This window comes from Scyliorhinus canicula, chromosome 11 (genome assembly GCF_902713615.1).
Source record: "Scyliorhinus canicula chromosome 11, sScyCan1.1, whole genome shotgun sequence".
NCBI lineage: Eukaryota > Metazoa > Chordata > Chondrichthyes > Carcharhiniformes > Scyliorhinidae > Scyliorhinus > Scyliorhinus canicula.
This window is the reverse complement of record NC_052156.1, coordinates 94,793,295-94,810,904: the sequence shown is the minus strand read 5'-3', so window position 1 is coordinate 94,810,904 and position 17,610 is coordinate 94,793,295. Positions and strand designations below refer to the sequence as shown.

Below are 17,610 nucleotides of genomic sequence, written 5' to 3'. Positions count from 1 at the left end.
ACCCGGAGGAAACCCACGCACACACGGGGAGGACGTGCAGACTCCACACAGACAGTGACCCAAGCCGGAATCGAACCTGGGCCCCTGGAGCTATGAAGCGATTGTGCTATCCACAATGCTACTGTGCTGCCCGTGCTGCGAGGCTGGCACCCTACCCACTGTGCCACGGACCTCCCCAGGAAGCCTGGTGTACCCGGTATACTGGTGCTGCCACACTGAGGAAGAGATATTTGTAACACTCCCCCTTTACATTCACTACAGCTCTGCAAAACAAGAGTGAAGCGTTGGGCACTGTGGACTTGTGAAGCAGACATATGCCACCAACACTGAAGAAGGTTCAACACTATTTTATTAACTCTTACACAATGCTAGTTTAACTAGAGACCTGTGCCTGTCCGAACCAGTTGAATCTCTCAGCACGTGGTGAGAGTCTGTACTGTACTTGATGAGCTCTTGTGCTTCTGAGATGCAGCATCCAGAATCCGTGGGAAAAGTGATGCCCTCTGTCTTTATAGTGCGTGTGTTCTAACTGGTGATTGGCTGCGGTTTTTGTGCATGTTGATTGGTCCTAGTGTATGTCCATCAGTATGTGTCTGCACCACGATATACTGGTGTATATTATAACATCCCCCCTTTTAAAAAAAATTTGATGTGAATGTGTGACAATAAATAGTGTGGGTATGTGAAGAATGTTCCTAACTACATGTGAGGTGCGAAGACATATGTACAAATCTATATACAGGAAACAAAGCTATACACAAGGGAAGGTGCCTGGTGCAGATAATTAATATGCAGCAAATTGAACAGGAACAGTGCTATATACAAACCAATAGAAAACGATTAAACAAGGAAGGAAACATCTCAGAGAGTCCATAAATTTGCAAAGTTCATCAATTCAGTCTCTGAGGTGGGCGACGAACTCTGGTTGACCGCCTCAAGGGTGGGTCGAGAGCCGCCAGGTCAGGGGCTGGGTGGGCTGCATCACAGTCGGGAGGAGGCAGAGTGACAGGAAGCTCTGCACAGTCCATGGCAGGGTCAGCAGAGGGGCTGGGGGGGGGGGGGCTGCAACACAGTCAGGGGGAGGCAGAGTGACCGGAAGCTCTGCACAGTCCATGGCAGGGTCAGCAGAGGGGCTGGGGGGGGGGGGGGCTGCAACACAGTCAGGGGGAGGCAGAGTGACCGGAAGCTCTGCACGGTCCATGGCAGGGTCAGCAGAGGGGCTGGGTGGGCTGTAACACAGTCAGGGGGAGGCAGAGTGACAGGAAGCTCTGCACAGTCCATGGCAGGGTCAGCAGGGGGGCTGGGTGGGCTGTAACACAGTCAGGGGGAGGCAGAGTGACCGGAAGCTCTGCACGGTCCATGGCAGGGTCAGCAGAGGGGCTGGGTGGGCTGCAGCACAGTCGGGAGGAGGCAGAGTGACCGGAAGCTCTGCACAGTCCATGGCAGGGTCAGCAGAGGGGCTGGGTGGGCTGTAACACAGTCAAGAGGAGGCAGAGTGACCGGAAGCTCTGCACAGTCCATGGCAGGGTCAGCAGAGGGGCTGGGTGGGCTGTAACACAGTCAGGGGGAGGCAGAGTGACCGGAAGCTCTGCACAGTCCATGGCAGGGTCAGCAGGGGGGCTGGGTGGGCTGTAACACAGTCAGGGGGAGGCAGAGTGACCGGAAGCTCTGCACAGTCCATGGCAGGGTCAGCAGAGGGGCTGGGGGGGGGCTGCAACACAGTCAGGAGGAGGCAAAGTGACCGGAAGCTCTGCACAGTCCATGGCAGGGCCAGCAGAGGGGCTGGGTGGGCTGCATCACAGTCGGGAGGAGGCAGAGTGACAGGAAGCTCAGCACAGTCCATGGCAGGGTCAGCAGAGGGGCTGGGTGGGCTGTAACACAGTCAGGGGGAGGCAGAGTGACAGGAAGCTCCGCACAGTCCATGGCAGGGTCAGCAGGGGAGCGATCCGGAGGATCCCGTGGCGATCGTGGAACAAGGCGAAGGGCACGGCAATTGCGGTGCCGAATGGATCCGTCTGGTAACCTAACCAGGAAGGAATGGGGGACCACCTGCCTAAGGACAACAGCAGGTGCAGACCAGCCACCATCCGGGAGATGAATGTGAACCTTGTCGTTTGGCTGGATGTCGGGGAGATCAGCAGCACGTGAGTCGTGTGTCGCCTTTTGCTGCGCCTGAGACGTCTGCATCCTGTGGAGCACGGGGACATGATCAAGATTTGGGGGTGTGAATAGACGGTACCATCGTCCTGAGGGTGCGGTTCATCAGTAGCTGTGCAGGCGACAGCCCAGTGGAGAGCGGGCCGGAGCTATGGGCCGACAAAGCGAGATAGAAGTCAGATCCGGCATCGGCAGCCTTGCAGAGTATACTCTTGACTATATGAACCCCCTTTTCCGCATTGCCATTGGACTGAGCGTACAGGGGACTGGATGTGATGTGTGAGAAGTTGTACTGCCGGGCAAAGCTGGTCCATTCCTGGCTTGTGAAACAGGGGCCATTGTCCGACATCACTGTGAGCGGAATGCCATGCCGGGCAAACGTCTCTTTGCACGCCCGAATGACAGCAGAAGAAGTGAGGTTGTGCAACCTGATGACCTCCGGGTAGTTTGAGAAGTAATCAATAATTAATGCATAGTCCCTGCCCAATGCTTGGAACAGGCCCACCTTGGTCCAGGGCGCGGTGACCAACTCATGGGGCATCAGGGTCTCCCGTGGTTGGGCGGGTTGAAAACGTTGGCAGGTGGGGCAGTTGATTCCCGGCCAATAGACAGCTTCCCTGGCCCTGTGGCGACATTTTTCAACACCCAGATGGCCTTCGGGCAGCTGTTCCAGGACCAGCTGGTGCATGCTGTGCGGAATCACAATGTGGTCTAGCTTCAGGAGAACCGCATCAACGACCGCCAGATCATCACAAACGTTGTAAAACTGTGGGCATTGGCCCTTGAGCCAGCCGTCCGTCATTAGGCGCATGACACGCTGTAGTAGGAGGTCAGCCGCTGCCTCGCGGCGATTATGTACCAGGCATGCATCCGATGCTGGCAAATGGGAGGCTGCGAACTGAACTTGAGCGGCGACCTGGCAAACGAACCCTTTGTGATCGCATAGAGTGGTGACCGACCTGGAGAGGGCGTCCGCAACGACAAGGTCTTTGCCAGGGGTATAAACGAGTCGGAAATCATACCTCTGGAGCTTGAGCAGGATGCGCTGGAGGTGAGGCGTCATATCATTCAAGTCCATTTGTATTATGTTGATGGGCGGACGATGGTCGGTCTCGACAGTAAACTGGGGAAGTCCATAAATATAGACGTGGAACTTCACAACACCGGTCAGAAGGCCCAGGCACTCCTTCTCTATTTGCGCGTAGCGCTGTTCCGTGGGGGTCATTGCCCATGACGCATACGCAACGGGGGCCCATGACGAGGCCTCATCACGCTGCAGAAGCACAGCTCCAATGCCAGACTGACTGGCGTCCGTAGAGATTTTCGTTTCCTTGGCCGGATGGAAAAAAGCCAGCACTGAGGCCGTGGATGGCTTGGCTTCAGTTCCCTCCACTCGAGCTCGTGGGCAGGGAGCCACTGGAAGTCCATTGTCTTCCGGACCAGGTTCCTGAGAGCCGTGGTATGCGAGGCGAGGTTGGGAATAAACGTTCCTAGGAAATTTACCATGCCCAAGAACCGGAGGACCGCTTTCTTGTCCTCGGGCGTTTTCATGGAAGTGATAGCAGCAATCTTGTCCTCATCCGGCCGCACACCCAAATGGAAAATATGGTCACCCAGGAATTTAATGTCCGACTGTCCAAAGGAGTATTTGGCCCTATTGAGACAGAGGCCATGCTCGTGTATGCGCTTGAAGAAGCGCATGAGGTGGCTGATGTGCTCCTGCGGGGTGGTGGACCAGATTATGTCGTCGACAAAGACACGGACCCCTTCGATTCCCTCCATCATCTGTTCCATTATTCTGTGAAATACTTTGGACGCCGAGATGACCCCTTTGGGTGAAGAAGTTCCTCCTGAACTCAGTCCTAAATCTACTTCCCCTTATTTTGAGGCTATGTAAGGGTGGCACACCACTCATCATCCAGATTAGTGCTGTGTATCGGAATGGGTTTGGTGCTGCGCTTAGGAGACATCCTGTGCTTGGTTATGATGCCAACCTGGAAAGGGGCCTTGCAGGCCATCACTGTCAAAGTCGGAGGACTGATCTGGGACAGGCTTGTTGAGTGTGGGCTGAATGGCCCGGACATCCCTGCGAGGCTGGCTGGATCTCCTGAAACTAGCAGGCTGAGTTGATCTGCATAAAGCAGCATAGTGGCCAAGTTTGCAAAAACTGCAAACATCGTCGGGTCTTCGCGGGACACTGCCGCTTTAAGTGGGCAGAGCCACAGTTGCCGCACGCCGTTGCGTCAGCGCGTTCGTTACACCACCGCGCATGCACGGTACGATCCAGCGTAGTGCGTGCCTGTGCAGTACGTTCTTCGACGTCGCCATTTTCGTTGCGTCCCAGCGCGGGAGCCCGCCTTCATCCAGGCTTAGGCCCTGGAGCGACTTGATGAACTGGACCCGTTCTGCCCCGTGGGGAGCTTGCCGTGTCATTTCAGCGGCCTGGATGTGGGAATATCGCGTGGAGGTGTGCTCGTGGAACACACAGGTCTCTATGGCAGTGGACAGGGTGAGCTGTTTGACTTTAAGAAGCTGCTGGCGAAGGGGCTCGGACTGCACACCAAAAACTATCCGGTCCCATATCATGGAGTCAGAGGTGGACCCGTAGTTGCAGGACTGCGCAAGGACACGGAGGTGGGTGATAAAGGACTGGAAAGGTTGGTCCTTACCCTGTAAACGCTGCTGAAAGATGTAGCGCTCGAAGCTCTCGTTTACCTCGACCTCGCAGTGGCTGTCGAACTTTAGGAGGACCATCTTGAACTTTGATTTATCTTCCCCGTCGGCGAAGATGAGCGAGTTAAAGATGTGGAGGGCATGGTCCCCGGCTGTGGAGAGGAAGAGAGCAATCTTCCGTGCATCCGAGGCAGCTTCCAGGTCTATGACCTCGAGGTATAGTTGGAAACGCTGTTTAAAAATCTTCCAATTGGAGCCCAGGTTCCCAGCAATGCGGAGGGGCGGCGGCAGGCGAACGGTGCCCATACTGCAGGATGGTGTCAGACTGGTGGAAGGCTGATCACTGGTAGGTAGGCCTCAGAAGTACTAACATCCCTCAACGACTGGTACCATAAAGTGTTGGACACTGTGGACTTGTGAAGCAGATATATGCCACCAACACTGAAGAAGGTTCAACATTATTTTATTAACTGTTATAAAATAATAGACATACTATAACTGTGGGTTTACACGATGCTAGTTTAACTAGAGACCTGTGCCTGTCCGAACCAATTGAATCTCTCAGCACGTGGTGTGAGTTTGTACTATACTTGATGAGCTCTTGTGCTTCTGAGAGGCAGCATCCAGAATGAGCGGGAAAAGTGATGCCCTCTGTCTTTATAGTATGTGTGTTATAACTGGTGATTGGCTGCGGTGTTTGTACATGTTGATTGGTCCCTGTGTGTGTCCATCAATGTGTGTCTGCACCATGATATACTGGTGTATATTATGGCAAAGAGCAGAAATGACCAGCTTGATGCACCCCGCTGTGTTGTTTCTGAATTCAGGGTGGATGCCATTAGATCCCATTTATCTCCTCCACACTCACCAGGGATGCTCTACGCAGCCGACGACTCATAGGCTTGTCAAACGGCGGGCTGTTCATTGCAAATTTCTCAAGGTAACCCTCTGGCAGGCGGATATCAGCAGGAAGAGACAGCCGCTTGTTAATATCCTGACAACATAGAGAAAAGGTAGTTTAGAGTTCTCATTGAAATAAAATGAGAGTGACGAGCCAGACACACAGTTACTAGTAACCTGCTTTAAGCACAAACTCTCAGCGTTCTCCAACCCATCGCCCCCACTCCCCCGCCATGGAAATCAGCTGTCAGAGTCAAGTCAGTCTAATTAGTTCCATAGAATCTCTACAGTGCAGGAGAAGTAGACAGGAGAAGCGGCCTTCAGCGGCCTTCAGCGGTAGCAGCGAGATCAGTAACCAGGGGGCTGTCGAGAAGGTAAGTTTCCCTTTTTAAAAACTTACCAGATCGGTGGGAGTGAGGAGCTGAGTGGGAGCGGTCGGATTGCGCTCTGGGAAGGTGAGTGAACTGATATATTTGGGCAGCGGCTGAACCCGAGACACTACACGTGTAGTGTCTCCCACCAGCCCTCCTCCTCTAACAAAAAAAAAAGACTGTGGTGTGTGGATAAGGTAAGATTTTTCTATTTCTTTTTATCGTGCGATTGGTCACAACTTTTCTTTTTTTTTTTCCTTTTTCATTTATCTATTATTCAATATTATAGTTGGACTAAGTTAAATTTAAGATTAAAAATGGCAGGAGATCTCAGACCCGTGTTATGTTCCTCTTGCTCAATGTGGGAGCTCAGGGACTTGGCTGATGTCCCTGAATCCTTCACGTGTGGGAAGTTTGTCCAGCTGCAGCTCTTGTTAGACCGCATGACGGCTCTGGAGCTGCGGATTAACTCACTCTGGAGCATCCGCGATGCTGAGGAGATCGTGGATAGCACATTTAGCGAGTTGGTCACACCACAGATTAGGATTGCTGAGGGAGAAACGGAATGGGTGACCAAAAGGCAGAGAAAGAGCCGGAAGGCAGTGCAGGTGTCCCCTGCGGTCATCTCCCTCCAAAACAGGTATACCGTTTTGGATACTGTTGGGGGAGATGGCTCACCAGGGGAAGGCAGCAATAGTCAGGTTTATGGCACCGTGGCTGGCTCTGCTGCACAGAAAGGCAGGAAAAAGACTGGCAGGGCTATAGTCATAGGGGATTCAATTGTAAGGGGAGTAGATTATGCGTGGTCGAAAACGAGACTCCCGAATGGTATGTTGCCTCCCAGGTGCACGGGTCAGGGATGTCTCAGATTGGCTGCAGAACATTCTGAAGGGGGAGGGTGAACAGCCAATTGTCGTGATGTATATAGGCACGAATGATATAGGTAAAAAAGCGGGATGAGGTCCTACAAGCAGAATTTAGGGAGTCAGGAGCCAAGTTAAAAAGTCAGACCTCAGAGGTAGTAATCTCAGGATTTCTACCAGTGCCACGTGGTAGTCAGAGTAGAAATGAAAGAATAGGCAGGATGAATGCGTGGCTTGAGAGATGGTGCAGGAGGGAGGGGTTCAGATTTTTGGGACATTGGGACCAGTTCTGGGGGAGGTGGGATTACTACACATTGGACGGTCTACACATGGCCGGACTGGAACCAATGTCCTTGGGGGTGCTTTACCAACGCTGTTGGGGAGGGTTTAAACTAATGTGGCAGGGGGATGGGAACCAAATGAGGTTAGTGGACAGTAAGGAGTTAGTAACTAAAGCCTGAAAGGAACTAGATCATGAAGTCAGCGTGACTAAGGGGAAGAGTAGGCAGGGAGCAGATGATGAACGCAAACGGACTGGAGGTCTGAGGTGCATTTGTTTTAATGCAAGAAGTGTAGTAGGTAAGGCAGATGAACTTAGGGCTTGGATTAGTACTTGGGAGTGTGATGTTATTGCTATTACTGAGACTTGGTTGAGGGAAGGCACGATTGGCAACTAAATATCCCAGGATATTGATGCTTCAGGCGGGATAGAGAGGGAGGTAAAAGGGGTGGAGGAGTTGCATTACTGGTCAGAGAGGATATCACAGCTGTGCTGAAGGAGGACACTATAGAGGACACAAGCAGTCAGGCGATAGGGGCAGAGCTCAGAAATAGGACGGGTGCGGTAACAATGTTGGGGCTGTACTACAGACCTCTCAACAGCGAGTGTGAGATAGAGGTACAAATATGTAAACAAATTATGGAAAGATGTAGGAGCAACAGGGTGGTGGTGATAGGAGATTTTAATTTTCCAAACATTGACTGGGATACACTTAGTGTCAGAGGTCCAGATGGAGCAGAATTTGTAAGGAGCATCCAGGAGGGTTTTCTAGAGCAGTATGTAAATAGTCCAACTCGGGAAGGGGCCATACTGGACCTGGTGTTGGGGAATGATCCCGGCCAGGCGGTTGATGTTTCAGTAGGGGATTACTTTGGGAATAGTGATCACAATTCTGTAAGTTTTAGAATACTCATGGACAAAGACGAGAGTGGTCCTAAAGGAAGAGTGTTAAATTGGGGGAAGGCCAAAATTCGGCAGGAGCTGGGGAATGTGGATTGGAAGCAGCTGTTTGAAGGTAAATCTACATTTGATATGTGAGAGTCTTTTGAAGAGAGGTTGATTAGAGTGCAGGACAGACATGTCCCTGTGAAAATGAGGGATAGAAATGGCAAGATTAGGGAACCATGGATGACAGGTGAAATTGTGAGACTAGCTAAGAGGAAAAATGAAGCATACATAAGGTCTAGGCGACTGAAGGCAGACAAAGCTTTGGAAGAATATAGGGAATGTAGGACCAATCTGAAACAAGAAATCAAGAGGGCTAAAAGGGGTCATGAAATATCTTTAGCAAACAGGGTTAAGGAAAATCCCAAAGCCTTTTATTCATTTGTAAGGAGCAAGAGGGTAACTAGAGAAAGGGTTGGCCCACTCAAGAACAAAGGAGGAAAGTTATGCTTGGAGTCAGAGAAAATGGGTGAGATTCTTAACAAGTACTTTGCATCGCTATTCACTGAGGAGAGGGACATGATGGATGTTGAGGTTAGGGATAGATGTTTGATTACTCTAGGTTAAGTCAGCATAAGGAGGAAGGATGTGTTGGGTATTCTAAAAGGCATTAAGGTGGACATGTCCCCAGGTCTAGATGGGATCTATCCCAGGTTACTGAGGGAAGTGAGAGAGGAAATAGCTGGGCCTTAACAGATATCTTTGCAGCATCCTTGAGCACGGGTGAGATACCGGAGGACTGGTGAATTGCTAATGTTTTCCCCTTGTTTAAGAAGGATAGCAGGGATAATCCAGGTAATTATAGACCAGTGAGCCTGACATCAGTGGTAGGGAAGCTGCTGGAGAAGATACCGAGGGATAGGATCTATTCCCATTTGGAAGAAAATGGGCTTATCAGTGATAGGCGACATGGTTTTGTGCAGGGAAGGTCATGTCTTACCAACTTAATAGAATTATTTCAGGAAGTGACAAAGTTGATTGATGAGGGAAGGGCTGTCAATGTCATATACATGGACTTCAGTAAAGCATTTGATAAGGTTCCTCATGGTGGGCTGATGGAGAAAGTGAAGTCTCATGGCCTTCAGGGTGTACTAGCTCGATGGATAAAGAACTGGCTGAGCAACAGGAGAGAGAGTAGAAGTGGAAGGGAGTTTCTCAAAATGGAGAACTGTGACCAGTGGAGTTCCACAGGGATCCGTGCTCGGACCACTGTTGTTTGTGATATACATAAATGATCTGGACGAAGGTATAGGTCGTCTGATTAGCAAGTTTGCAGATGATGCTAAGATTGGTGGAGTAGCAGACAGTGAAGGGGACTGTTAGAGAATACAGCAGAATATAGATAGATTGCAGAGTTGGGTGGAGAAATGGCAGATAGAGTTCAATCCAGGCAAATGCGAGGTGATGCATTTTGGAAGATCCAATTCAAGAGCGAACTATACAGTAAATAGTGATGATGTTCACTGGCCTGTGCACTGTGACTATCTCCCTAGCCGTGTCCTGTGAGAGAGGGAGCCTTAATGCCCTGTGGGCTTTATAGTGGTGGTATCCTGTCTGGTGATTGGTTGTTCTGTGTCGTGTGTGCTCATTGGTTATCCTGTGTGTCAATCACTGCCTATCTGTATCTAATGATATACATGAGTGGATATTATGACAAGAGGGGAAAAGTTTCAGGGAGATATACGTGGAAAGTTCTTTACGCAGAGGGTGGTGGGTGCCTGAAACTCATTGCCGGTGGAGGTGGTAGAGGCGGGCACGATAGCGTCATTTAAGATGTATCAAGACAGATACATGAATGGGCAGGGAGCAGAGGGATACAGATCCTTAGAAAATAGGCGACAGTTTTAGATAGAGGCTCTGGATTGGTGCAAGCTTGTACAGCCTGTTCCTGTGCTGTAATTTTTCTTTGTTCTTTGATGCCATTCGGCCCATCAAACCTGCACTGACCCTCTGAAAGAGCACCCTACCTGGGCCCACTCACCCACCCTAGCCCCGTGATCCCTTAACCCGACCCAAACTGCAGAGTTTTGGATGCTTAGGGGCAATTTAGCATGGCCAATCCTCCTAACCGGCACATCTTTGGACTGAGGGAGGAAACCGAGCACCCGGAGGAAACCCACGCAGACACGGGGAGAACGTAGAAACTCCATACAGTCAATCACCCGAGGCCGGAATTGAACCTGGTTCCCTGACACTGTGAGGCAGCAGTGCTAACCACTGTGCCACCATGCTGCCCTCTGTTGTTGAATAACTACTGAATAAATATGGGTAAAATATCTCGAATCAACAGACTTGGGATCAGTTCCAAAATAATATTAATGGAGGCGACCATTTTACTTCCTACAATAAATTATCCATTTCTTCAAGAAAAATATGATAACATAACTTTCAATCAGTGATACCGAATGAAAATTTATCTCTCTCTCTATATATATATATATATTATAGATTACACTATACATCTTCTCACCGTACCACATACAGTCATATAAAATCAAGCCTTTTATTGAACAATTGGAAATCCTCTGAGGGTGTCCTGGGCTGAATCATTCTATTGGCTAACTCATTCATCTGCCTGAACTGACTGGTCAGACTCACTGCCATTCAACTCATTGCCCAGGCAGAATAGTGAGCAATGAACAAACTGCTCGCTCAACTCCTCCCCTCATTCAGCTCACAGACATTGGACTGCGTAAGTCACCGGCACAGGCCCCATCACCTCCTGACTGAAACATTATGCAAATGTCGCCACTTTCCCAGAAGGCCATAGGGTTGCTTTCTGCTTTCAGACAGATCTGACTTGTGGTGATTTAAGCTGAGGGTCACCTCAGCTCAGGCGAGGGGCAAGGTTGAGAAACATAGAAAATAGGAGCAGGAGGAAGTAATTTGGTCCTTCGAGCCTGCTCCGCCATGCATTATGATAATGGATCATTATCAAGTTCAATACCCTGATCACACTTTCCCCCCATATCCCCTGATACCTTTAGCACCAAGAGCTATATCTAACTTCGTCATGAAAGGGCAGCACGGTGGCCTAGTGATTAGCACAACCGCCTCACGGCGCTGAGGTCCCAGGTTCGATCCCAGCTCTGGGTCACTGTCTGTGTGGAGTTTGTTCATTCTCCCCGTGTCTGCGTGGGTTTCGCCCCCACAACCCAAAAAAAATGTGCAGAGTAGGTGGATTGGCCACGCTAAATTGCCCCTTAATTGGAAAAAATAATTGGGTAATCTAAATTTATATTTAAAAAAACTTTGTCATGAAGTTACACAACGTTTTGGCCTCAACTATCTTCTGTGGTAGTGAATTCCACAGATTCACCACTCTCTGGGTGAAGAAATTTCTCCTCACCTCAGTCCTAAAATGTTTACCTTTATCCTCAAACTAATGACCCCTAGATCGACTCCCCCACCATAGGGAATATTCTTTCCCATCTAATCCTGTTAGAACTTTGTATGTTTCTAAAAGATCCCCCCTCATTCTTCTAAACTCCACTGAATATAATCCTAACCGACTTAGTCTCTCCTCATATGACAGTCCTGCCACCCAGGAATCAGCCTGGTAAACCTTTGCTGAATTCCCTCCATAGCAAGAACATCCGCCCTCCGATAAGGACACCAATACTGCACACAATACTCCAGGTGTGGCCTCACTAACGCCCTATACAATTCAGTAAAACATCTCTATTCCTATACTCAGATCCTCTCGCTATGAAAACCAACATACCATTTGCCTTCTTTACTATCTGCTGTACCTGCGCGCTTACTTTCAGTGACTGATGCACAAGGGCATCAAGGTCTCACTGAGAATCCACCTCTCTCAATTTACACCCATTCAAATAATAATCTGCCTTCATATTTTTTCCTATCACAGTAGATAACCTCACATTTATCCATATTGTACTGCATTTGCTATGCATGTGCCCACTCACTCAGCCTGTCCAAATCCCCCTGAAGCATCTCTGCATCCTCCTCACAGCTCACCCTCCCACCCAACTTTATATCATCTGCAAATTTGGAGTTAATACATTTAGTTCCCTCTTCCAAATCATTAGTTGGGGTCCTAGCACGAGTCCCTGTAGTACCCCACAAGTCACTGCCTGCCAATCAGAAAAAGACCTATTTATTCCAACTCTTTGATTTCTGTCTGTGAACCAACTTTTTCCATCTCAAGGCACTACCTGAAATCCTATTCCTCTGAGTCGCCGCAGCCCTGGGGGATGTCCTGCGGCTGTACAGCGGCCGCTGCTGGAGGAGGAAGCTGCAGCAGCGGAGCGGGCAGCAGAGGGCCAGCTGCCCAGGATGGAGAGTGAGCTGCCCAACAGGCTGAGGAGGAGGGGGTGCCAAGAAGGCACCACATGAGGCCTTGTGTGTACCGGCACCACCTGTCATTCGAGGACCTGCCGGGCTGGGCATACCGTCGAAAACTCCAGCTGAGCAGAGGGACAGTGCAACATATCTGCCAGATGATGGCACACCTGGCATTGCGGGATATGAGGGAGGGTACCCGCTCCCGGTGGCCGTCAAGGTGACAGTTGCCCTGAGCTTATACGCGACGGGGTCCTTCCAAGCACCAATAGGAACCTGTCTGGGATCTCATAGACCTCGGTTCACATGTGCATCCGTGCCATCACGGACGCCCAGTCGACTCAATACGTCCATTTCAATGTAGACCGAGCCCACCAGGATATCCAGGCAGTGGGGTTCGTCGCTATCACCGACATGCCCCGGGTCCAGGGGGTGATCGACAGGATGCATGTTGCACTATGAGCACTTGGAGATGACAGGCCGCTCTGCATAAAAAGGGGATCCACTCAATGAATGTGCAGCTGATATGTGACCATAAGCTGCGCATTATGCATGTCTGCACCCAATACCCAGGGAGTGTACTCGATGCCTTCAGCCTGGTACACTCAACGGTCCCTGACATGTTCGAGACGCACCCCCTCCGGCTGAGGGGTTGGTTCCTGGGTGACAAGGGTTATCCGCTGCGGTCGTGGCTGATGACACCTATCCGGAGGCCACAGACCGATGCGGAGATCCGCTACAACGACACCCATGCAGGTGCCTGGACCGTTCTGGTGGGGCCCTCCAGTATTATACTGACAGGGTCGACCACATGTTGGCAGCCTGCTGCATCCTTCACAACGTCGCGAAGCAGAGGGGCGATGTGCTGGAGGAGGAGGAGGAACACCAGGCCTCGCCCGATGAGGAGGATACAGAGGAGGGTGAGGGTAGGCAGGACATGGAGCCCAGGCAGGCAAGGGAGGCCGCATGTAATGTATGCCAGGGCCAACGTGCATGGGATACTCTGATCGCCTCCAGGTTCACCGACTAGGGTGGGGGGGGGGGATAGTCCTGGGGCATGGGCACCACATCCCGGACCCACATCCCCTCTCACTCCAGCCCCCCCCTCCTCCCCCACCCCCCCGGGTCACTCCTACCCTCCGCTCTACGGGGTGAGGGCCCTGGGTTGGCAGTAACTGCGATGAGCTCTGGTGCTGAATATCGTTTGGCAATGTCTGACCCCTGCCCACGGTAGCACTTTCCACCGTCTACCTGGGTGATGTGGGGAGTGTGGGGTTGTGTGGAGCCCAGGCTGCCCACAGGGTCCACCCATTCCCACCCCTGCCAGCCCAGACTAGCCCACCCTTCACACCCATCAGACAGAGCACTGAGGCAGGTTGTGAGAGGTGTTTAATGTGAACGTATATATACAGTATTGTGCTGTAGCCCATATAACTAAACTGTGCCCTGCATCCATTCCAACTTAACTGATGTCTAACTTTCTGGCCTTACGGGCCCTAGCCCAATACCTAGGTGGTTTACCAGACGGTACAGCAGGAATGGAGGCGGCCTGCTGTGACTCCCGGCCTGCGACCTGGGTCCCCGTTGGCGGGTGTCTTCAGGGGCGACCGGGCGTGGATGGGCACGGCTGCTGCTCGGGTTTCCTGGGTGGGTTGGGGCCACCCTGTTCTGCCCGCTGCCCACCAGATGCACCAGGGACAGGAGGGGGGTGGAGTTTGAGGTGCTGTGGCATTCCGGCACCTCCCCTGCTGGAGACATTGGCATGGGCCCCATCACCTCCTCCTCACTTGGAATGCCCGATGGCTCCTGGGCTACTCCATGGGATGGGGGTGTGAGCGGAGCCAACCACTGAGGCTCCCCCACCACCTGGTGCTGTCAGTCCTCGAGGCCGGCTCTGGTCTCGAACAGGGTCTGCACGCTTGTGGCCGCGGACCATCTCTGTCTGGGAGTGCGCCACACCACGCTGCAATTGTGCCACCACTGTCATAATATATACACAGGTATATGATGGTGTGCAGACAGGCAGTGATTGACACACAGGATGACCAGTAAGCATACAGAACACAGCAGCCAATCACCAGACAGGACACGGCCACTATAAAGCCAGAGGGCACCAGTTTTCCCGCTCTCTCGGGATCCAGCCTCTGAGACAGTCAGAGCCCGTGAGCAGCAACTGGAACATACACCATGTGGTAGTCAGATAGTCTGGTCAGGTTAGCCTCAGGTCTCCAGTCAACTCAGCATAGTGTCGACCCACAGTTGACACAATGCCATTGCTGCCAGTGGCTCCTGCCAGCTTGCGGTATCCCATCGTTCTTCAAAAGCAACCCTGCGTTTTAAAATTGTAGGAACTCCTGAATCTTGTGCAGTGGGTTCACACCATGTCGTCCGCAAAGGCAACGGCCTCGCCAGATGTCAACTTCCAAGCGTCTTCGAAGGTATGGGCACACTCCCCTACAGATACAAGATACTTCTGAAACCAAATGCCACCCCTGTGGTTCACGCACCGCATCGGGTGCCGGCGCCCCTTAAGGACCACCTCAAGCAGCAGCTGCAAAACCTCCAGGACCAGAGCGTCATTTCTAAGGTCACGGAACCCACGGACTGGGTCAGCTCCATGGTTTGTGTCAAAAAACCGTCAGGGGAACTTCGCATTTGTATCGACCCCAAAGATGGGGCAGCAGGGTAGCATGGTGGTTAGCATAAATGCTTCACAGCTCCAGGGTCCCAGGTTCGATTCCCGGCTGGGTCACTGTCTGTGTGGAGTCTGCACGTCCTCCCCCTGTGTGCGTGGGTTTCCTCCGGGTGCTCCGGTTTCCTCCCACAGTCCAAAGATGTGCGGGTTAGGTGGATTGGCCATGCTAAATTGCCCGTAGTGTCCTAAAAAAAGTAAGGTTAAGGGGGGGGTTGTTGGGTTACGCGTATAGGGTGGATACGTGGGTTTGAGTAGGGTGATCATGGCTCGGCACAACATTGAGGGCCGAAGGGCCTGTTCTGTGCTGTACTGTTCTATGTTCTATTTGAACCGGAACATCATGAGGGAACACTATCCTATCCCTAAGCACGAAGAGCTAACCAGTGAAATGGCTCACACCAAGTTTTTCACGAAGCTGGATGCCTCCAAGGGCTTTTGACAAATACAGCTGGACGTGTCCAGTCGAAAGCTGTGCACATTTAACACCCTGTTTGGTCGTTACTGTTACAACCGGATGCCCTTTGGCATCATCTCCGCCTCGAAGGTATTCCACCGCATAATGGAACAAATGATGGAGGGCTTCGAGGAGGTGCAAGTGTACGTCGATTATATCATTATCTGGTACACAACTCCTCAGGAGCACATCGATCGCCCAAACGAGTGTTCCACAGAATCCACGAGCATGACCTCCGACTCAATAGACCCAAATGCTCGTTCGGTCAATCAGAAATCAAGTTCCTTGGCAACCACATTTCGCAGTTCGGTGTGAAGCCAGATGCAGATAAGATGTCAGCGATCAACGCCAGGAGGACAAGAAGGCGGTCCTCCGCTTCCTCGGGATGGCCAACTTCCTTGGGAAGTTTATCCCCAACCTTGCATAACATACCACAGCTTTCCGCCATCTTGTTAAAAAAACCACCGACTTCCAGTGGCTCCCCGTTCATGAGCGAGAGTGGCGTGTGCTCAGGGCGAAACTCACCAAGGCCCCGGTACTGGCGCTTTTCGACCCCGCCAAGGAGACGAAGATCTCCTCTGACGCGAGCCAGGCTGGCATTGGGGCAGTGCTCCTCCAGCGGGACAAATCCTCCTCCTGGGCCCCAGTCGCATATGCCTCTCGAGCCATGACAGTGTCGAGGACAGCTATAATCTCCAGAATGATATAAATGTATTGGGTGGTAAAGTGGCAGATGAAATTTAACACAGAGAAGTGCAAGGCCATTCATTTAGGGAGGTCAATCAGTTATAGCGAGTGCACAATAAATGGGAATATACTAAGAGGGGTAGATGAAGTGAGAGATCTTGGTGTACAAGTACACAGGTCCATAAAGACAGCAGTTCAAACAGATAAGGTTGTAAAGAAAGCATATGGAATGCTCTCCTTCAAGGGCGGCATGTGGCGCAGTGGATAGCACTGGGACTGCGGCACTGAGGACCCGGGTTCGAATCCCGGCCCTGGCTCACTGTCCATGTGGAGTTTGCACATTCTCCACATGTCTGCGTGGGTTCACCCCCACAACCCAAAGGTGTGCAGGCCACACTAAATTGCTCCTTAATTGGAAAAATAATAATAATTGGGAATGCTCTCGTTTATTGGCAGAGGTATAGAATATAAAAGTAAGGATATAATGTTGGCATTGTATAAAACACTGGTGAGGCCACAACTGGAATATAAGGCATTTCTGGTCGCCACTTTACAGGAAGGGTGCAATTGCTCTGGGGAGAGTGCTTACAAGAAGGGCTGACAAGAATGTTGCCAGGGGTGGAAAGTTTAGGTCAAGGGGATGCCTGCAGAGAGAAGAGTGATGGTCAGGTAGAAAGAACAAAGAACAAAGAAAATTACAGCACAGGAACAGGCCCTTCGGCCCTCCCAGTCTGCGCCGATCCAGATCCTTTATCTAAACCTGTCTCCTATTTTCCAAGGTCTACTTCTCTCTGTTCCCCACCCGTTAATATATCTGTCTAGATGCCTCTTAAATGATGCTATCGTGCCCGCCTCTACCACCTCCGCTGGCAAAGCGTTCCAGGCACCCACCACCCTCTGCATAAAAAACTTTCCACGCACATCTCCCTTAAACTTTCCCCCTCTCACCTTGAAATCGTGAGATTTATATATATATATATATATAGGGCTGGGTACCATCAATTTACAAGTGAAAACATTTGCCAAGGGGTGCAAAATAGGGGAGAAACAGGATGAAGACAAGGATCCTGACATGGATAGTCATCCATAGTACCTGCAACATTCCCTTTGCCAATCTAGAAGCGGTGAGTCAGCCTTACCTCGGTGGATATCCGCCTGTGATGGTGATTTCTCAATCGGACACGAACGGGTGACTGAACTTCATCAGATGATGTCCCTGAGGCCTGGTCACTCTCCCCATCAGAACCTATCTTCACATGTTCATGGACAATTCCTGCAGG

At 51.2% G+C, this 17,610-nt stretch overlaps 1 protein-coding gene across 2 annotated transcripts in view; it reads right to left on the bottom strand.

Annotated features, from left to right (window-relative positions):
* LOC119973205 (cyclin-dependent kinase 16-like) overlaps nucleotides 1-17,610 on the bottom strand; it is a 202,691-nt gene that overhangs the window by 153,189 nt on the left and 31,892 nt on the right. For both annotated transcript variants that reach the window (XM_038810858.1, XM_038810859.1), the window contains exons 2-3: nucleotides 17,470-17,603; nucleotides 5,699-5,824 (exon numbers count right to left, since the gene is read on the bottom strand). In XM_038810858.1, the coding sequence (XP_038666786.1) occupies nucleotides 5,699-5,824; nucleotides 17,470-17,603 (260 nt within the window). The remainder of the gene's footprint in view (nucleotides 1-5,698; nucleotides 5,825-17,469; nucleotides 17,604-17,610) is intronic.